The sequence below is a fragment of the Planococcus citri genome, chromosome 2, assembly GCF_950023065.1.
Source record: "Planococcus citri chromosome 2, ihPlaCitr1.1, whole genome shotgun sequence".
In the NCBI taxonomy this organism is placed as follows: Eukaryota; Metazoa; Arthropoda; class Insecta; order Hemiptera; family Pseudococcidae; genus Planococcus; species Planococcus citri.
In genome coordinates, this window is record NC_088678.1 from 8,479,865 (window position 1) to 8,496,346 (window position 16,482).

Here is a 16,482-nt window from a genome sequence, read left to right on the forward strand (position 1 = left end):
TCATCAATTCAAATACATGTTTGTGAATAAACGCAAATATTCCAGGGAGTTTTAGTAATGTTAAATGTACTCTGTCGTGAAATATGAATCAATGAATCTATCCAAATTCCATACGATTTAGCTCGTATCTACGGAGGTATTTCTGAATAGAATGAAAGAAACAAGTATTTATTGAAGTTGATGAGTACATTCGAGACCAAACTCATCACATATAGGTACTTACATTATTTTCTTGATGACTGGAAAACGGAGTTTTTTTCGAAGCAAACATCATTACTCAAAGCCGGAATAGGTAGTGTCTTTTCACCAGAACACCAGAACACATTCTTTAAAGAAATATCGATCATTGAATAGATTATTCCTCAATACAATAAACTCTTAATTGTCTCTGAGATCTAAATCCAAAGGAAAATACTCACACTAAAATACTTCAGTGATTTCTTCGATTCAAATGAGTAAATCTATCTACTTCGGATAACGAAGGAGTTCTTACACTCATATTCTCAAATCCCACATTTCAACGATCATCTTTTTAAAAATAAATCTTATCTTGTATTGATCTACATCCAATACGTTCAACGAACAATCCATACCTTCGACACCACTTCTTCCGGCACTAACAATACATTCCATCTCTTTACCAACACACAGATTTCAACTAAACCAAACCCCCCGCGAATAAATAAATATAACTCGTTAAAACATTAAAACTGAATAACCTATATTCGAAGTTGAAAAAAAATATACATTAAAAATATAAAATACCAATGTAGAAATCCGACGGTTTTCAGTGTGGAGAGAAAAAAAAAGTATCGAACAATTTTTCTACAAAAGAGGTAAAATAAAATAAAAAACAGAAAGAAAGAAAAATCTACTACTGCTAATTCACAATAATAAATATACTATAAAACATCGGTCGTTCGTCGCGTCAATCACGTCATATTTTCCAGCTACTTCCTCGTCGAAAGTAGGTATGCGCAGCGTACGTAATAATTTTACACCTTTAAAGGGAGGAGGGGGGGGAGGGCTGACCAAACAAGAAAAATAATATTGTAACCTTCGTAAAAAATAAGAGAAAAAATTAAGATACGCGGTACAAATAAGGCGTAAAAATAGAAAACAACTCTTTTCGTAACAATAAAGAAGAATATCACTAAGTTTATAGTACTTAATTATCGTCTCGTTCGTTTCACATATCATTTCCGGGCGAATATTGCGGGCTAGATGGCGAATATTGCGGACTCGAAGGTGAGTACTGCGGACTCGATGGCGAGTACTGAGGACTCGACGGTGAATATTGTGGACTCGAGGGCGAGTACTGCGAACTGCTGGTAGGACTGTACTGCGGACTGGTCGGCGAATACTGCGGACTAGAGGGCGAATATTGCGGGCTAGTCGGCGAATACGACGGTGAGGTAGGTGAATAGTTGGGTGACGAAGGCGAATACCTCGAGCTGGATATGTGCTGAGGCGACGTAGGCGAGTACGAAGGCGACGATGGTGAATATGTCGGCGACGTCGATGAGAAATTCGGACTGGCCGGAGAGTACTGCGGTGATGATGGGTAACTCGGAGACGAGATGAAGCTCGGCGATGTAGGTGAGTACGAAGGAGACGTCGGAGAGTAGTTGGGAGACGAAGGCGAATAAGAAGGACTGGCCGGAGAGTACTGCGGCGATGACGGAGAGTACGATGGTGAAGTCGGCGAATAAGATGGACTCGCCGGTGTGTAAGATGGCGATGTAGGCGAATACGTCGGACTTGTAGGTGAATATGATGGAGATGTCGGCGAGTACGACGGAGACGTAGGCGAATACATCGGACTGGTGGGCGAATACGACGGCGAAGTCGGAGAATACGACGGAGACGCCGGTGAGAACGATGGCGACGTAGGAGAGTAAGACGGAGACGTCGGCGAGTACGACGGAGAAGTAGGACTGTACGATGGAGAAGTCGGAGAATACGAAGGCGACGTCGGACTGTAAGACAACGACGTCGGCGAATAAGACGGCGAAGTAGGCGAATACGAAGGAGACGTCGGTGAATAAGAAGGTGAAGTAGGAGAATACGACGGAGACGTCGGCGAGTACTTCGGAGACGTAGGTGAATATCCTGGCGATCCTGAAGCCGAGTATCCGTGCGACGGCGAGTACTGCGGCGATGTCGGCGAATACGTAGGAGACGTGGGGGAATAATTCGGCGACGTAGGAGAGTAGTTCGGACTGGTCGGCGTCATGCTGGGAGACGCTGGCAAATACGCCGGACTCGACGGTGAATATCCGGGCGAGAATCCTTGCATCGGGCTAGCTGCGTATAATCCAGGTGAGCTGGGACTGCCTGGTGTAGGACTCCAGGCTCCGTACCCTGGTGACATTCCGCTACCGTCCGAAGTGCTGGCCGGTGAGAAACTCGGGCCACCTGGGGTCATGCCGCTGGCACCTGAGCAAAATAAATCGACGAAAGGTAATTAATAAAATCCAAACGGACAGAAAACTCGTAATTTTCAATATTAAAATATGAGAAACACTTACTCGGTGACCAAGGCACGCCATATCCCGGACTTCCGGAACTCGACCAAGGAGTTGCTTGCATACTCGATGAAGGTGTCGATTCGCCCAAATACAAAGCTCCTTCCGCATCCACTGGACCGATCGGTATTTCTAAAGCGTCTTTACATTTTTCAGCATCCAGCAGTAAATCGAAACAACCTACACGAACAACGACAAGGAAAATAATCAATCGAAGTTTGTGAATAGACGTTCGAAGCCTACGCTAATACAGGACTTGTCTAATAAATTTAAAAATAACTCCGGAAAAGAATCATTTGTGTACTGATGCATGCATGGATAAATAATAATATACTCGTAGTTTGACGTACGTATATGGCAATATGAATAATTTCACCCCCTCCCTTTCGATCTTCTAGACAACTTTTTTCTTAAAGAGGACATCCTAAGGAACATTTTAAAGTAAATTTGACAAAAAAAAACTTGGCTTCCAAAATGGCGGCCATTTTGCTGGACAGATCAGCCGAAATCGCAGACTTCGCTTTCCAATATAGAACTCGCTAGAAATTTTTGAATTAAACAAAGTTAGATCGAAAGAGCACGCAAAAATTCATCACCAGCCAAAATTTCAAGAGCTAAAGCGCATTTTTCGAATTTTAGTGAATTTTTTAAAATCGAATTCAAGCCAAAAATGAGGGGAAAAATCAAAATTTTACCAAATCAAGTTAGAAAGCCCAAATTCATGTTGCACTCCAACTTAAATACGCTATTAAGTCGACTGCAGATAAATTTCAAGTCGTTTTGGAGCCTACAGCGACTTTTTGGAAATTGCTGGAGCCTCCAGTAAATTTTTTCAAACTCAAAATTTCATCAAATGGATTTGGAAGTCAATTCGCACAGATTTCGTGGTATTTTTTGAAAAACATAAGTTTCTAAAAAGCAGCTGGAGGCTCCAAAACGAATTGAAACTGTCCGCAATCCACCTCGGAATTAATGTCAAAAATAGGGTGTATCTCGTATCATCTTTCTACCGCTAACGGAGGCAGAACGGTAATTTTTCAAATTTTCAAAGAAATTTGAAATAGATGGACAAAATAATGTTCCAGACTAGAATAGACCGATTTCGAAAAAATAACGGGTATTTTATCGGCCATGAAAGTCCAAAAAATATAGTCTTGAAATTAGCTTGTAGAGTAAATTTCGGTTCTTTCAACTCTATATGATGAAATTTTGTGGAAATTTCAAGTTTCAAAAACCTCCTGGAGGCTCTAGGAATTTTCAAAAATTTGCTGGAGGCTCCAAAATGACTTAAACCCACCTGCAGTCGACTTGATAACGAGTTGAAATTTTAGTGCAGAGTGAATTGTAAAATTTTATGGAAATTTCGAACACTGAAAAATTTGCTGGAGGCTCCAGCCGATTTCGAAAAAAATAACGGGTATTTTATCGGCCATGAAAGTCAATAATATCGTCTAAAAATCAGCTTGTAGAGTAAATTTCGGTTCTTTCAACTCCATTTGATGAAATTTTGTGGAAATTTCAGGTTTCAAAAACCTCCTGGAGGCTCTAGGAATTTTCAAAAATTTGCTGGAAGCTCCAAAATGACTTAAACCCACCTGCAGTCAACTTGATAACGAGTTGAAATATTAGTGCAGAGTGAATTTTGGAGTTCGAGCTCTGTTAGGTAAAATTTTATGGAAATTTCGAGCACTGAAAAATCTGCTGGAGGCTCCAGTGATTTCCAAAAAGTCGCTGGAGGGTCCAAAACGACTTGAAATCTACCTGCAGTTGACTTCATAACGTGTCGAAATTAGTTTACAGAATGAACTTCGGCTTTCCAACTGCATTTGATGAAATTTTTGAGGAAATTTTAGGCTTCAAAAATCTACCGGAGGCTCCAGAACTACCCAAAACGGTTTGAAACCTTTTCCAATCGATCTGGCAGGTCGAAAATAGGGTATACCTCAAATTTCAGATTCAAAAGTCAATTTGGTAAAATATTGATTTTTTTTCTCATTTTTGGCCTAAGGCTAAATTTCATTTCAAAAAATTACCCAAAAATCAAAAAAAACACCTTAGCACTTGAAATTTTGGCTGATAAAATTTTTGTACGCTTTCTCGATCTCGCTTCGTCCAGTTCGAAAAATTTTACCCGAGTCTTATGCTGGAAAGCAAAATTTGTGATTCTGTCTGATCTGTCAATCAAAATGGCAGCCATTTCGTTAGTAGGGCCAACTTTTTTTGGGGAAGTTTGCTTTAATATGTTCCAGGAAGTTGTACAGAAGATCGGAGGGGGAAAAGAGAGTAATGGAAATTATTCCTAAAGTCATATGTCGGAGTAATAACAATAATTTTATAAACTAGGAATGAAGCTGACGAAGAATAAAAAGATTACTCACCAGTACCCATACGAGGTAATTGACCCATGATGATATTTTCCGACACTCCTCTCATCGGATCGACTTCCGCGTGAGATGCAGCATCCATCAACACATCGACCGTTTCTTCGAATGAACATCTTCACAGCAAACACAATACACGAATAAGTAACCTCAACAAAACGTCAATTTCCAATAAGTAACACAAGAATGATACGTACCTCATCAAAGCACCAGTATCCTGCCTATTGATACCGTGACGTGTGATAGCCATCAAGTGACCTTTGGCAGTCATTACGTCGCAAAGCAAAGCCAAATGACGATAGTTTACGTACAGACCGTAAAACGACAACACGACGTTCATTTCTTTTTCTACCGATTTACGTACAGCTTCGATACCCAAAACCTGTCAAAAAAATCAGGAAAATACCATTTTAGAAAACGAATCTAAAGCGAAAACTCGAACATTGTTTACACTATATCGACTATTTACCGAGAATATTTCGCAAATGTCGTTCGAAAATGTTCTGACAGGGTCTACGTCTCGTTCACTCAACACCTTCATTAAACTGGTACCGTCAGTTTCCAGCAACCAGTCAGCAATAGCTTTGAATTCTCCGCTTTCGGTGATAATGATACGTTTCTTGGAATCAGTTTGAGGTAAATGCATGTATACTTTGCTGATGGCTTCGATACCCTATTTAAATAAAAACAAAAAAACTCGCGTCAGCAAGAATACTTCGTGAAGAATTACGAATGAGATTAGATTCGCTGAAACTCACTTGTAGGGTCATGTCTGATAACATATTCGCTTCGATACATCTCAAAAACATGTCGTCTTCCATTTTATCGAGATTCTCTTCGCCATCGTGTAATTTACTGTCTTCGCTGTTCATGATACGTATTCGTAAGATAAGCTTCTCGGCGTTATCGTCGTTAAATATACAATTCAAGTCTTCGCCGAATCCAGCGTTGATTTTTTCCGAGATCGCTTCCATAGTTAATTTTTTATCTGTAAAAGATACGAATAAATTTTAGCCAAAATCCAACGAGAAAGAGACGAATGGATGAGAAAGACCAAAACACTCGTACCTGTCATTCGTTTACGATCCAATTCAATACGCAACAACCAAGGCGATATTCTGGTCGGATCGAAATCCGGCATTTCGTAGTAAACGTTAACGAACTCTTGATCTTCCTTGATGACAGTGTTTTCAGGATCCGGATCGTAGTAAATGGCCGTATTAGCGGTAACCTGTGAAAAAGAATGGCAACGTAATGATCAGAAAACATTCCAGAACCAAAACTGATATTGAAACCTCAAAATGAATCTGCTTACCTTTCTTAATGTGGTATGTTCCAGACGACACAATACGTTTTTAGCTTTCTCTGCGTCACGAGCTGCTGCACCGGTCAAGAATACCGTCAATGACGGAGCCTTTGGTTTTTTACTGATATTGATAATTTCCTAAAGAACGGAGAATTCGAAATTTAAAAAATTTGAACAAAATCGCACCCAAAAACTGGCTAATTTGACACGAAATAAATCAATATTTTTGTTCCTAAGTATGCTTTAGTTTTACCTTCAATCTGGGTACACCCAAGGTTACGTTCTTCGAAGACACACCAGCAAAATGGAAAGTATTCAGTGTCATCTGCGTGGCCGGTTCTCCTAAACTTTGGGCAGCCAATGCTCCCACCATTTCACCAGGTTGTACCTGAACAAAATCACATATGCGCGAATTAAATCACATTCAATTCGATTCAGGAACACACATCTGGGTATTGAAATATTACCTGAGCTTGATGGAATCTATGTTCGATTTCACCGATTAACCATTCGAATGCTTCGGAAGACAGACGATATTTTTCTGAGACTAGTTTCGTACATAAAGTGGATCTTATCAATCCTTGGAACAAAAGCGTAGCGTTTGTGTTGGCTTGCTTGCTAAGCACATCTTCTCCGGCCACGATAACGCATTTATCCAGCAATTCTTTTACACCTGCGAGAAAATTACACGAATTTTAGTCAAGTTCACTGGCATCGTTGGGTGAAATGATTGAAATAATCGTCAAACCTTGAATAACTTTCAGTGGATTCAAATCGGTAGGTACACGTTTATTGATATGGAAGATTTTCTGAGCGTTCCATATCATACGTTTGAGATTACAAGGCAATACGACTTTGTTCTCGCCGGAGGGGAAAATTTCACGTAGATTTTCACGATCCATGGTCAACTGAGCCCATTCTTTCTCCAGTTCAGCGATAACTTCACCACTGCCCATTAATTCGCGAACTACGTCTTCGTTGAAAACCCTTCGTAAATGCCTACGAAAGCGAATAGAAAATGTTACAAGTTGGGTTTAAAAATCAGATAATTCTGCCCCAACAAACCACAGAAATAAAAAACAGATATTAGATTAAAAATTTTTCAAATATGCACCTTTCGTTAGACGGATCGAATCGATATTTCTCTTCGAATTTCCGGTGCGAAAGTTGAATGGTGTTTATGGCCTGGAACTCTACCATTTCTCCGCACAAACCGTCTTCACCGTAACGTAACTGAATAAGTTGGCCGACCGAGTTACGAACTGTGCCATCGTAATGGACCATAACAGACTCCATAGCCTTTATCAAACGACGTTGGATGTATCCTAGAAACGACATAAAACGAAAAATTAATACCTCTCAGTCAATTAATCACAGTTTTTTGTTCAAAGGTGTCGATCTCTAAAAAATAGCTCACCAGTTTCGGCTGTTTTTACAGCAGTATCGATAAGACCTTCACGACCTCCCATAGCGTGAAAGAAGAATTCCGAAGGAGTCAAACCGGCCAGATAGGAATTTTCTACGAATCCTCTAGATTCAGGACCGTAATCATCTTTGATGAAATGAGGTAACGTTCGTTTACGGAATCCAAAAGGAATACGTTTACCTTCAACGTTCTGTTGACCCACGCAAGCAATAACCTAGCGAAACAGAAACGAACATGAGCCATTCATCATTCAAATTTTCAGCAATATCGATATTCTGCGATCATTTTGCAATACTACGAACCTGAGAAATATTAATATTTGAACCTTTGGATCCGGCTACCACCATAGCCTTTAAATTATTGTACTCGGTTAACGATTTTTTAGCAGAACCTCCAGTTTTGTCACGAGCATCGTTCAGAATTCTGTTGACCTGGAAAACACACAAATTGAAACATTATTAGTGGAGAATTTCTTCCAAAATGAGTCATTAATTCAACTGAATCAGTCAACATGAATTTTTCAAGTATTACTAGAAGCTCACCTGATTTTCGAAAGTTTGCCTAAGCGTGTTACCAGGCGTAGGTTCCAATTCCATATTATGGGCTTTGGCAATCACCTCTATTACATCGTCTTTGGCTTTTTTAATAGCTTTCTGGATCTCTTGATACGTTTGAGGATCAGCAATAGTGTCACCAATACCAATCGAGTGACCTGCATCACATAACACCGACAAAATCAGTAAATTTGGTACAAATATTTACCTTCATAACTTCAAATATCAACTCACCTTCGTACAACAGCCAGTAATTGACCACGGTTTGAATATTACCGTAGAAAATACCACAATCTTCGTGTCCCAATTCCAGCCAACAAATATGCAACAACGAACCAGCTGAAGCACCGAGGGTTTTCTTACACAAAATACCCATAATTAGTTCACCGTGTTCGACGACTACTTTGGTGTCTCCAACGGAGATCCATTTATTTGGTCCGGCATCTTCTTCTTCAGGATGAGTCGAGTGAGTTCTGATCATGTTTACGTTTCCGGGAATAATCAAAGAGAAGATCTGTTTACCTGCGAATAAAAAAATCTCATTAAATCGTTCAACGAGTGTATTTCTTTCGACTCGAAATTGATCACTTACCAGACCACAACGGTTTCGGTTTCAAAATACATGGTATGGGCATTTTACCATTCCAGCTCGGTAAATGCATCAGAATATTCATCATTTGTTCCTACACACAACAAACGTGATAAGAATTCGAAAAAAAGCACAGGTGTCTTCTCGAAGAAGACTTACTTTTTCCAAAAACACGTCTCGTTTCGTCATTTTACGCACAGCCGTCAAAGTATCTTGTACAATACCCATAACAGGTCGATTAGCCTGAGGCGTAATGATTTGACGCGGTGTTATGTGAATATTCTCGATCTCAGCTCGCGTCTCCATCGACTGAGGTACGTGTAAGTTCATCTCATCGCCGTCGAAATCAGCGTTATAAGGAGATGTGCAACTGTTCGACAAAAATAAACACGTATTAAACGAGAAAGTACCCAAAAGTCAGAGTATTTTTTTGATACAAACCTAAGATTCATACGAAAAGTTGACCAAGGCAGAACTTTTACACGATGACCCATCATACTCATTTTATGTAACGTAGGCTGACGATTAAATATGACTAGATCACCATCTCGAATATGTCTTTCTACTTTGTAGCCGCATTGTAAATGCAAATCGGATGGTTTTGGATGGAAACGTAGATCAATTCTTTCACCGTTATCTCGTATGATGTATTTGGCACCGGGGTAATGAGAGTTACCTCGTTTCACCAATTGTAACATACTGGAAAATCACCAAAAAAGGTTAAAAATCACTAGGCCTACAAATTCGCGAATACAAAAGTTGGCTCGAATCAAAAACCAACTCACTTATCAATATTAAACGGCGTAACAATCTCAGGGAATGTCATGTTCTGTGCCACCGAACGAGGCACACCGACTTGATCGATACGTAAATTAGGATCAGGTGTGATTACAGTACGAGCTGAGAAATCCACACGTTTACCCATCAAATTACCTCGAATTCTCCCTTCTTTACCCTTGAGTCGAGCTTTTATCGATTTCAACGGTTTGCCTGATTTCTGCATAGCTCTGAAAATGCAAACAGTCATCATTAAGTGATCAAAACATACACCCAAATTGAGAAAACGAAAGATATACGTACCTAGGCAACCCAGGCATATCGTTATCGACCAATGTGGCGACGTGAAATTGCAACATTTTGATATTTTCGGCAATAACGTGAGCAGCAGCACCGGCTTGTTCGTTTCTTACAAGTTCATTGTTACATTTAATTATATCGGATAGCTTATGAGTTATATCATCCTGTAAAATCAAACACAGATTAAACCATATTCTCAAATCTCCAATCATCTTCGAAAATACCATTTCTTCGTAAAGAAACGCACCTGATTCCGAGCAGATCCAAACATAACAACAGCAGGTCGAACTGGTAACGGAGGAACAGGCAGTACGGTAACGATCATCCAATCGGGACGCGCGTATCTCGGATCCATACCCAAAATAATACACTCTTCGTCGATAATATGTTTGAAAATTTCGTGTACTCGTTCGGCACTCAGAGGGATCTTTTTCTCTTGCGAATCTTCATTAACGTGTTTCCATTCGGCTGTTATTTCTAATCCGGTACGTCTGAATATAGGTTGGTATCTACCACAACCACCGTGTCCTTGTTTACGAGGCTAAAACATTCATTTTAATTAGCCTCACACGAATCACACTCGAAGTTTGATAAAAAAAAAAAAAAAATAACGTACTTGTTGCGGATTCGGGTCGTCTACGTTTTCCCGATTTAAATCCATTTCATCTCCACCTTCGCAAATATTTTTACCTTTACATAGATCGTAAACGAACGCTAATCTTTTACGAGGTTGACCTTTGGTTTTCATTACGATTTCTTTTACTTTGGGATGACTCTGAATAAATTCAAAACACGTAAATATTTTTCAAACACAGCCTACTCGAGATGAAAGTTTGATAACGAAGATACTTACAGGGCTAACGAGTAATTTAGAACAATAGAAACAAACACATCGCAATATCTTGATTGTTTTCGTAACGAAGCCTATGTGGAATACGGGTTTGGCTAAATCGATGTGGCCAAAATGACCAGGGCATTCGGTCATATTACCTAAACAAATTATCATCGTTAGGCTCGATAATTATTCTAAAAGTGAATAAATTATCATCAACTCTTACCAGCGCAAGTTTTACATCTCGATGTTCGGTCCACGACACCTTGACGAGGATCCATTAAACCACCCAATTTTGGACGCCCTCCTTCCATGACTTCGGCAAACTTGATGCCCTCTTCGGTGACTGACATACGACGCTGAAAATAATAACGTATTAATCAGAATAATCATAATCACCGAACTGTTTACCAAAACTAGAAGTATCATTGAGATTAGAGAGTAGGAGAAAGCTGCTTCAGAAACACATTTCGAATACGTTTTTGACGTATCACTCAAAGTACACAGCGATCGAATATTTTATTATTGCGTGATTTTTCGAGTAAAATTATGGATTTAGAAGTACTTACGATTTCATCGGGTGACAGAATACCGAATTGGACCCGTTTTACGGTCCGCAGCGGAGCCTTCGAGTCAGCCATGATTAGTCGCCCAACGGAACCGTTTCAGAGTACCGATTCACACCATGAAACGACTCCACTAAGAAATAAACTATACTGTAACACTACAGCGGTAATTTTAATCGAGAATTTATACACTAAACACTACATATTTCACGTAAATATACAAAATTTAAGCGAAAATTCACATCACACATTTCATCAGACAACGCAACAGCCAAACTAAAATCTTCGGCCGAAATGCAGCCATCGCAGTTGGCAACGAATTCCCAGTCAGTGTTACCAACTTGCGACGATTTCCAGGTAAAATTAGCGTCGTGATTTCGTAATATTGCGTAATTACCGTAATTACGGGTAGTTTTTACGCGTAAATGAAAATTACCGATAATTACCAAGTTTTTATCATGATTCGTTGTTGTTTTTGTTTGTTTTTTTTTTATCTTCCAAGAATTTTTGAAGGAAATGATGAAATAATGGAAAATGTTCTCAAGACGGTTCGAATTTATTGAATGTTCGTAATATTTTAAATAATTTGGATGATTTTGGATGATTAGTTGTATCGAAATCGCCATCGGAAGCTTTACTTTAACGCTGCATTACATCTGCATTGCTTTCTGAGGTAAGATGGTTCATCTATTTTGTTCTAAATTTATCTATTCCTAACTGCACCATGCACACTGTCAAAATGGCTAATCTGTTTGCTCATTTTTGGCCTTTCTTGCAGCATTGTCGTGAATTTCGTTAGAATTGGATTCGATTTGAACTCCAGAATAGTGAATATACCCGAATAATAACATTCCATGTTGGGTGAGTATCTACGCAGTAAAATTGGATTTCTCTATGCCACATGGCAATGCAATGTATAACGTACTGCGTGTTTGTTTATGAGGCAAGTCATGAGCCAGACATAATGTATTTTTTGATGATTACAGATGAATAAAGGATACCGGTAGAAGTCTCTCTACGTTCGTTATAATTATTGAAATTTGGGCCACTTTCATTCAGGTTAGTTTACCGGTGCTGATGATTCGTGTTTCAACGAGCCGGCGTAGGCGTATCTCTGATAATATGTAAAGGAAGTATACTCGATAGTTTTATAATATCTTTCTAATTTCTACAGATGCTGTGAACGAACCTCAATGTTTATTCAGTTGATGTGATATGAAACTATGTTGTGATTTTTCGTCGTAACACATTCGTTTGGAATATCTACGTGGTAAGTGAAATACCTTTAATTAGCTTCGAATACGAGGTAATACGTGTTTTGCAACCTCGTTTTTACATTTTAAGCTTAACATGTGGGTCTGTCATGAGCTAATGGATTGGAACTAATAATACTATTTGGGTTTAATATATACTCGTATGCCAATAGACTAGAGAATTTGATATTTCTCATTCACTACTATGTGAAAGCTGACTCAAAGCATTCGACTTGTATACATTTATTCATTTTCCAACTATAATCTATGGATATTTATGTTATTATCTGACTCGTTACTCGTTGATTAACATTTTCATCAGCAGACAGTGACAGAACTGTAATAATATTTTCTTTATTGAAATGACTGATATTTGGTACCGAATGAATATGAATTCAATATGTATAACACTTTAAAACGAAAATGGGTTTTATGAGCAATGAATTTTATCTTACCACATTATATTCAGAGTAACATTCCGAGTAATGGTGCTCAATTTTTTTATTGTCCGGTTCGTACGACTGGAAATGTGCAGAATTACGATAAATTTTTTTGTGATTAGTGAGTTTAGTTGATTTGGAAATTGGGATTCGGTGTTTGTGATGTGTATGCTACAATATGTGAGTTTTCAACGCGTAGATCGTCGTTGATCGATAATTATTCCAGATTATTAAACGGATCAGGTAAATAAAATTGTGTTCATTTAAAAAAAAAAAAAAATGGGCGAACGAAACGAAATTTTTAACCTCTTGCGTATGGTAGAATGATCAAATTTTATTCATTTTCAATCAAATACTACTCACGTGACGTGACAGTATTAATTTTGAAATTATTTTTTTAGATTCGTTCGTTCTACTCGGAATTGAGGCGAATCGAAGACTCAAAATGACTGAAATCGTATCTAACGTGTATGATCTCATCTATCCGAGTCCAGCAACTCTGAAAGAACTCTCGTGCCACTCACTTGTTACCGGATTATGGCGCTGGGAAGTGAGAAATCATACGAATAATGATTTTGAAGAGTTCATATCCCGGCTAGATATACATAGGAACTTAGATCCTAACATTCCAACGCCAGTTAGACGAATAATTAACGAATATACCAATAGATTCATTTCCTCTACGGGGCAATGGTCGGCTTACCATCACGAAAACGTGTTTTCCGATCGCAGCGATATAACTAGCATTTTATTCAATTTTTGTGATTTTGTGTGTGACCGAGACGGCTCTATTCATTATGCTCGAACAGCTAGAAAAATGATGATGTGTGATCGACTGAGTGATGATGAAAAATTCAGAATTGCCTGCATGTATTGTTTCGAGGACGATATTAGACGCATTTGGCCTTCGGTGTCGGAGAAACTAGACTTGAATGAAATCGAATTCGATCACAGCCCTGAATTATTTTATTGGTTTTGTATGCTGAGAAATGAACCGAATCGGATACCCAATCCTGGCGATGATCTGATCGATGATTTAATGCTTCAATCGTGCCTATCTCAACACTGGTCATCTGTGGAGTATTTTTGGAATCGTATCTGCGCAGAAAATCGATTGTTCGAAGCCATAAATCTTTCCAGAGACGATAAAGAATCGTTCGTCAGGTTCATGTTGCCAAAATTAAGTGATCAACTGCTCGATAGTTTTGTGCGTGAAAGAGGCACTGACCTGATTTATGCCCTAGTGACCAATAGCCATGATAAATTTTATGCTCTTCCAACGTGGATCTATATTAGAAACAAAATGAACGAAGATAATTTCACAGATCTGATGGAGTTATTTATGCATGACGAGACTCATTACCATATCGCTGAGGACGCTCTCAACGAAAATTCCGTTGAACTCGGAGGTTGGTCAAGCACCGAAGAGGAAACGTTATTGAGCTGTGAAATATGGAGTAATTCTCCAGATGAATGGAAGCGATCAGCGGTGAGAAATATTTTAACTCAAGATCACCTGTTTATAAGAGATAGCATCAGACCCGCAGAATACAGGGAAATACGGTTTCTGTTAACTTTGTTGTTGGATGCCTCGTTCAAAGACAGAAATGATTTTTGGAAAACAAATTGGCGTGATTTGATCGTTGATACTCGTGGAAAAGATTTGCATCGAATAATGAAACTGTGCTTCAAAGACGAAAACGATATTGCCGAGTTTAAAGAAACCATTATGTCTGATTACGAAAGGATCAGTGCTTGTTGCATTAGAGTACTGGGACTCGGATATTTTGAACAGGTCAACGATATATTAATCTTCTGCTGTCCTGATGCTGAAAAAAGAATGGATTTGACACAGCGCTTATTACAGTCGTGTATTTCCGATGAATCTTTCGTCTTGAAAATTAGAGATTTCTCCAAATTCGAACTGATGAATGATTTCATCAACGATGCTGTTGACAATGCTGAAGTTGCTGCCGATTTTAAAAATCGTATTATATCTTTATGTTCGATTGAAGACGTTCTATATCAATGCATTCATTTGGGCTGCGAATATTCTTCCGATAATTTTACACGCTTCGTCGATACATTTGTATCAAACGAGGAAGTTACGAATTCCTTAAAACAGCGTGTTTTAGAGTATGTGAGGAATAGGCTGCTCGAAGGTCATATCGGTAATATCTCGGCTGATGATTTACAAAAAATTTTAATTTGGTGTTTAGGTAATGAGGAGGAAGTTACTGTATTCAAAAAAACATTATTACCTGTCAATGAATTCTTTGCTAATCCTATTTGGGGACAATTCACTCCATCGGAGTTGACTACTAAAGGTTCACCTGTCAGTGGGTTTTTGAAATGGTATTTTAGGAGTAGTGAAGAAATTGAGGAGTTCTATGAAGGGTTTGCCGATCAGTCTGCCTCTGAAATGTGAGGACCTCAAACGATGTTAAGATCAAATAATTCGAATATTATTTCAAGCTCTTTTTTTTATAAAAAAAAAAGTTGTTCAGTGTTTACATTTTTTGAGCTTGAAAATCTCATGTAATGAGTTACTCGATGTGTTTTTACAACATTAATAATATGTTTAAAAACTTACGATTGTGATAATTTTTTAGAATTAAATATCAAACTGATCAGTTCGTTCGTTATGAGTTAATTATTCTTTTATTGCATACAATGTGTTTTCAAGTGATTGCTCCTACAATTTTTCTATATAGTTTGGGAATTTCAGCGCTTTGCCTGCCAACAAGCATGATTTCTAGAGAGTAGAAAGTTGCAATTTATTACGACTGTCAATGGAAAATTCTGTCTAGATTTTCCAAGTGTACGATCGTTGAGCTAGTCGATCATGCGATCACGAAAGGTCATAAACTCAATTTTTCTGATCGTAGGAAAATTTTTGAAATTTGCTCGGATAGCTGAATGAATTTTGTAAAACCAACCCCTTGATTCCGAATTTCATCATTTCGAGCCATTCTGGAGTCTCCGACGAGTTGTAGAACTATCTCTCGAATCAGTGGCAAACAAAAAGTGAAATTATTAGGCAAATTATGTCCCAAAATACAGCTCTTTTTGAAATTGTGGCAAAAAAAGACTTTTTGGAAATTTTGACCATTTTAACAAAAAATGCGCCTTTTTAATATTCTTGTAGAAAATTAATGAGGAATTTTTGCAATTTTGATAAAGTAGGTAGCTGCCTTTTCTACAGCTATAACCGCTATTACATATCTAGGTAGTGCATAAGTGACTCAACCATGTCACAGTGATGAGAAATAATAATATTTTCGAAACTCTCATTGCTTCAAAATAATAATTGTTTTTCAGTGTTTTCATATCTTCCAAATTACAATACCTACTTCGGAATAATTTCTAAGCTTGCATTGTTTCTAAATTAAGAAATTTCTAGTTGTTTTTCATAGTTTGCATTGTTTTAAAATTTACAAAATTTCAAATCAATTTCCCGAATTCCCCATTGCTACAATTTCATAAAGTTTTCAATAAATTTTCAGAATTTTGCATTGCTGCTGAGTTAG

The 16,482-nt window shown here is 38.3% G+C and overlaps 2 protein-coding genes across 29 annotated transcripts in view; one reads left to right on the forward strand and one right to left on the reverse strand.

The window, feature by feature from the left end:
• Nucleotides 1-700: 700 nt before the first annotated feature.
• RpII215 (RNA polymerase II subunit RpII215) lies at nt 701-11,545 on the reverse strand. The gene is made up of 26 exons (XM_065348383.1): nt 11,263-11,545; nt 10,920-11,052; nt 10,715-10,851; nt 10,478-10,636; nt 10,109-10,402; nt 9,865-10,025; nt 9,570-9,791; nt 9,226-9,483; nt 8,944-9,154; nt 8,788-8,878; nt 8,430-8,717; nt 8,184-8,353; nt 7,944-8,072; nt 7,633-7,855; nt 7,330-7,540; nt 6,964-7,214; nt 6,683-6,888; nt 6,469-6,603; nt 6,225-6,353; nt 5,978-6,140; nt 5,668-5,897; nt 5,379-5,582; nt 5,107-5,291; nt 4,907-5,025; nt 2,532-2,708; nt 701-2,439 (listed from the first exon to the last, which is right to left on the reverse strand). Exons 1-26 carry the CDS (start codon nt 11,332-11,334, stop codon nt 1,190-1,192), a joined length of 5,808 nt encoding a protein of 1,935 aa, XP_065204455.1. The 5' UTR covers nt 11,335-11,545; the 3' UTR covers nt 701-1,189.
• A 202-nt stretch (nt 11,546-11,747) lies between these two features.
• Nucleotides 11,748-16,482, forward strand: part of LOC135834500 (uncharacterized) — a 227,586-nt gene continuing 222,851 nt past the window's right edge. For 27 of the 28 annotated variants that reach the window (XM_065348391.1, XM_065348409.1, XM_065348408.1 and 24 more), the window contains exons 1-4: nt 11,748-11,932; nt 12,038-12,120; nt 12,246-12,318; nt 12,434-12,529. Coding sequence is in view for 1 of the 28 variants with exons in the window: in XM_065348404.1 (XP_065204476.1) it covers nt 13,398-15,380 (1,983 nt within the window). In the remaining 27 variants the exon portion in view is untranslated. Of the gene's footprint in view, nt 11,933-12,037; nt 12,121-12,245; nt 12,319-12,433; nt 12,530-13,353; nt 15,586-16,482 lie in introns of those variants that run through there. The other variant, XM_065348404.1, reaches the window with a different exon arrangement.

Excerpts from the sequence above, each read along its gene's own strand:
- RpII215 (XM_065348383.1), bottom strand. The coding sequence starts at position 11,334 with ATGGCTGACTCGAAGGCTCCGCTGCGGACCGTAAAACGGGTCCAATTC. Across the intron at positions 10,026-10,108 it reads TTGGATCTGCTCGGAATCAG|GATGATATAACTCATAAGCT; the intron begins GTGCGTTTCTTT and ends TTGATTTTACAG. Across the intron at positions 5,583-5,667 it reads TATCAGACATGACCCTACAA|GGTATCGAAGCCATCAGCAA; the intron begins GTGAGTTTCAGC and ends TTATTTAAATAG.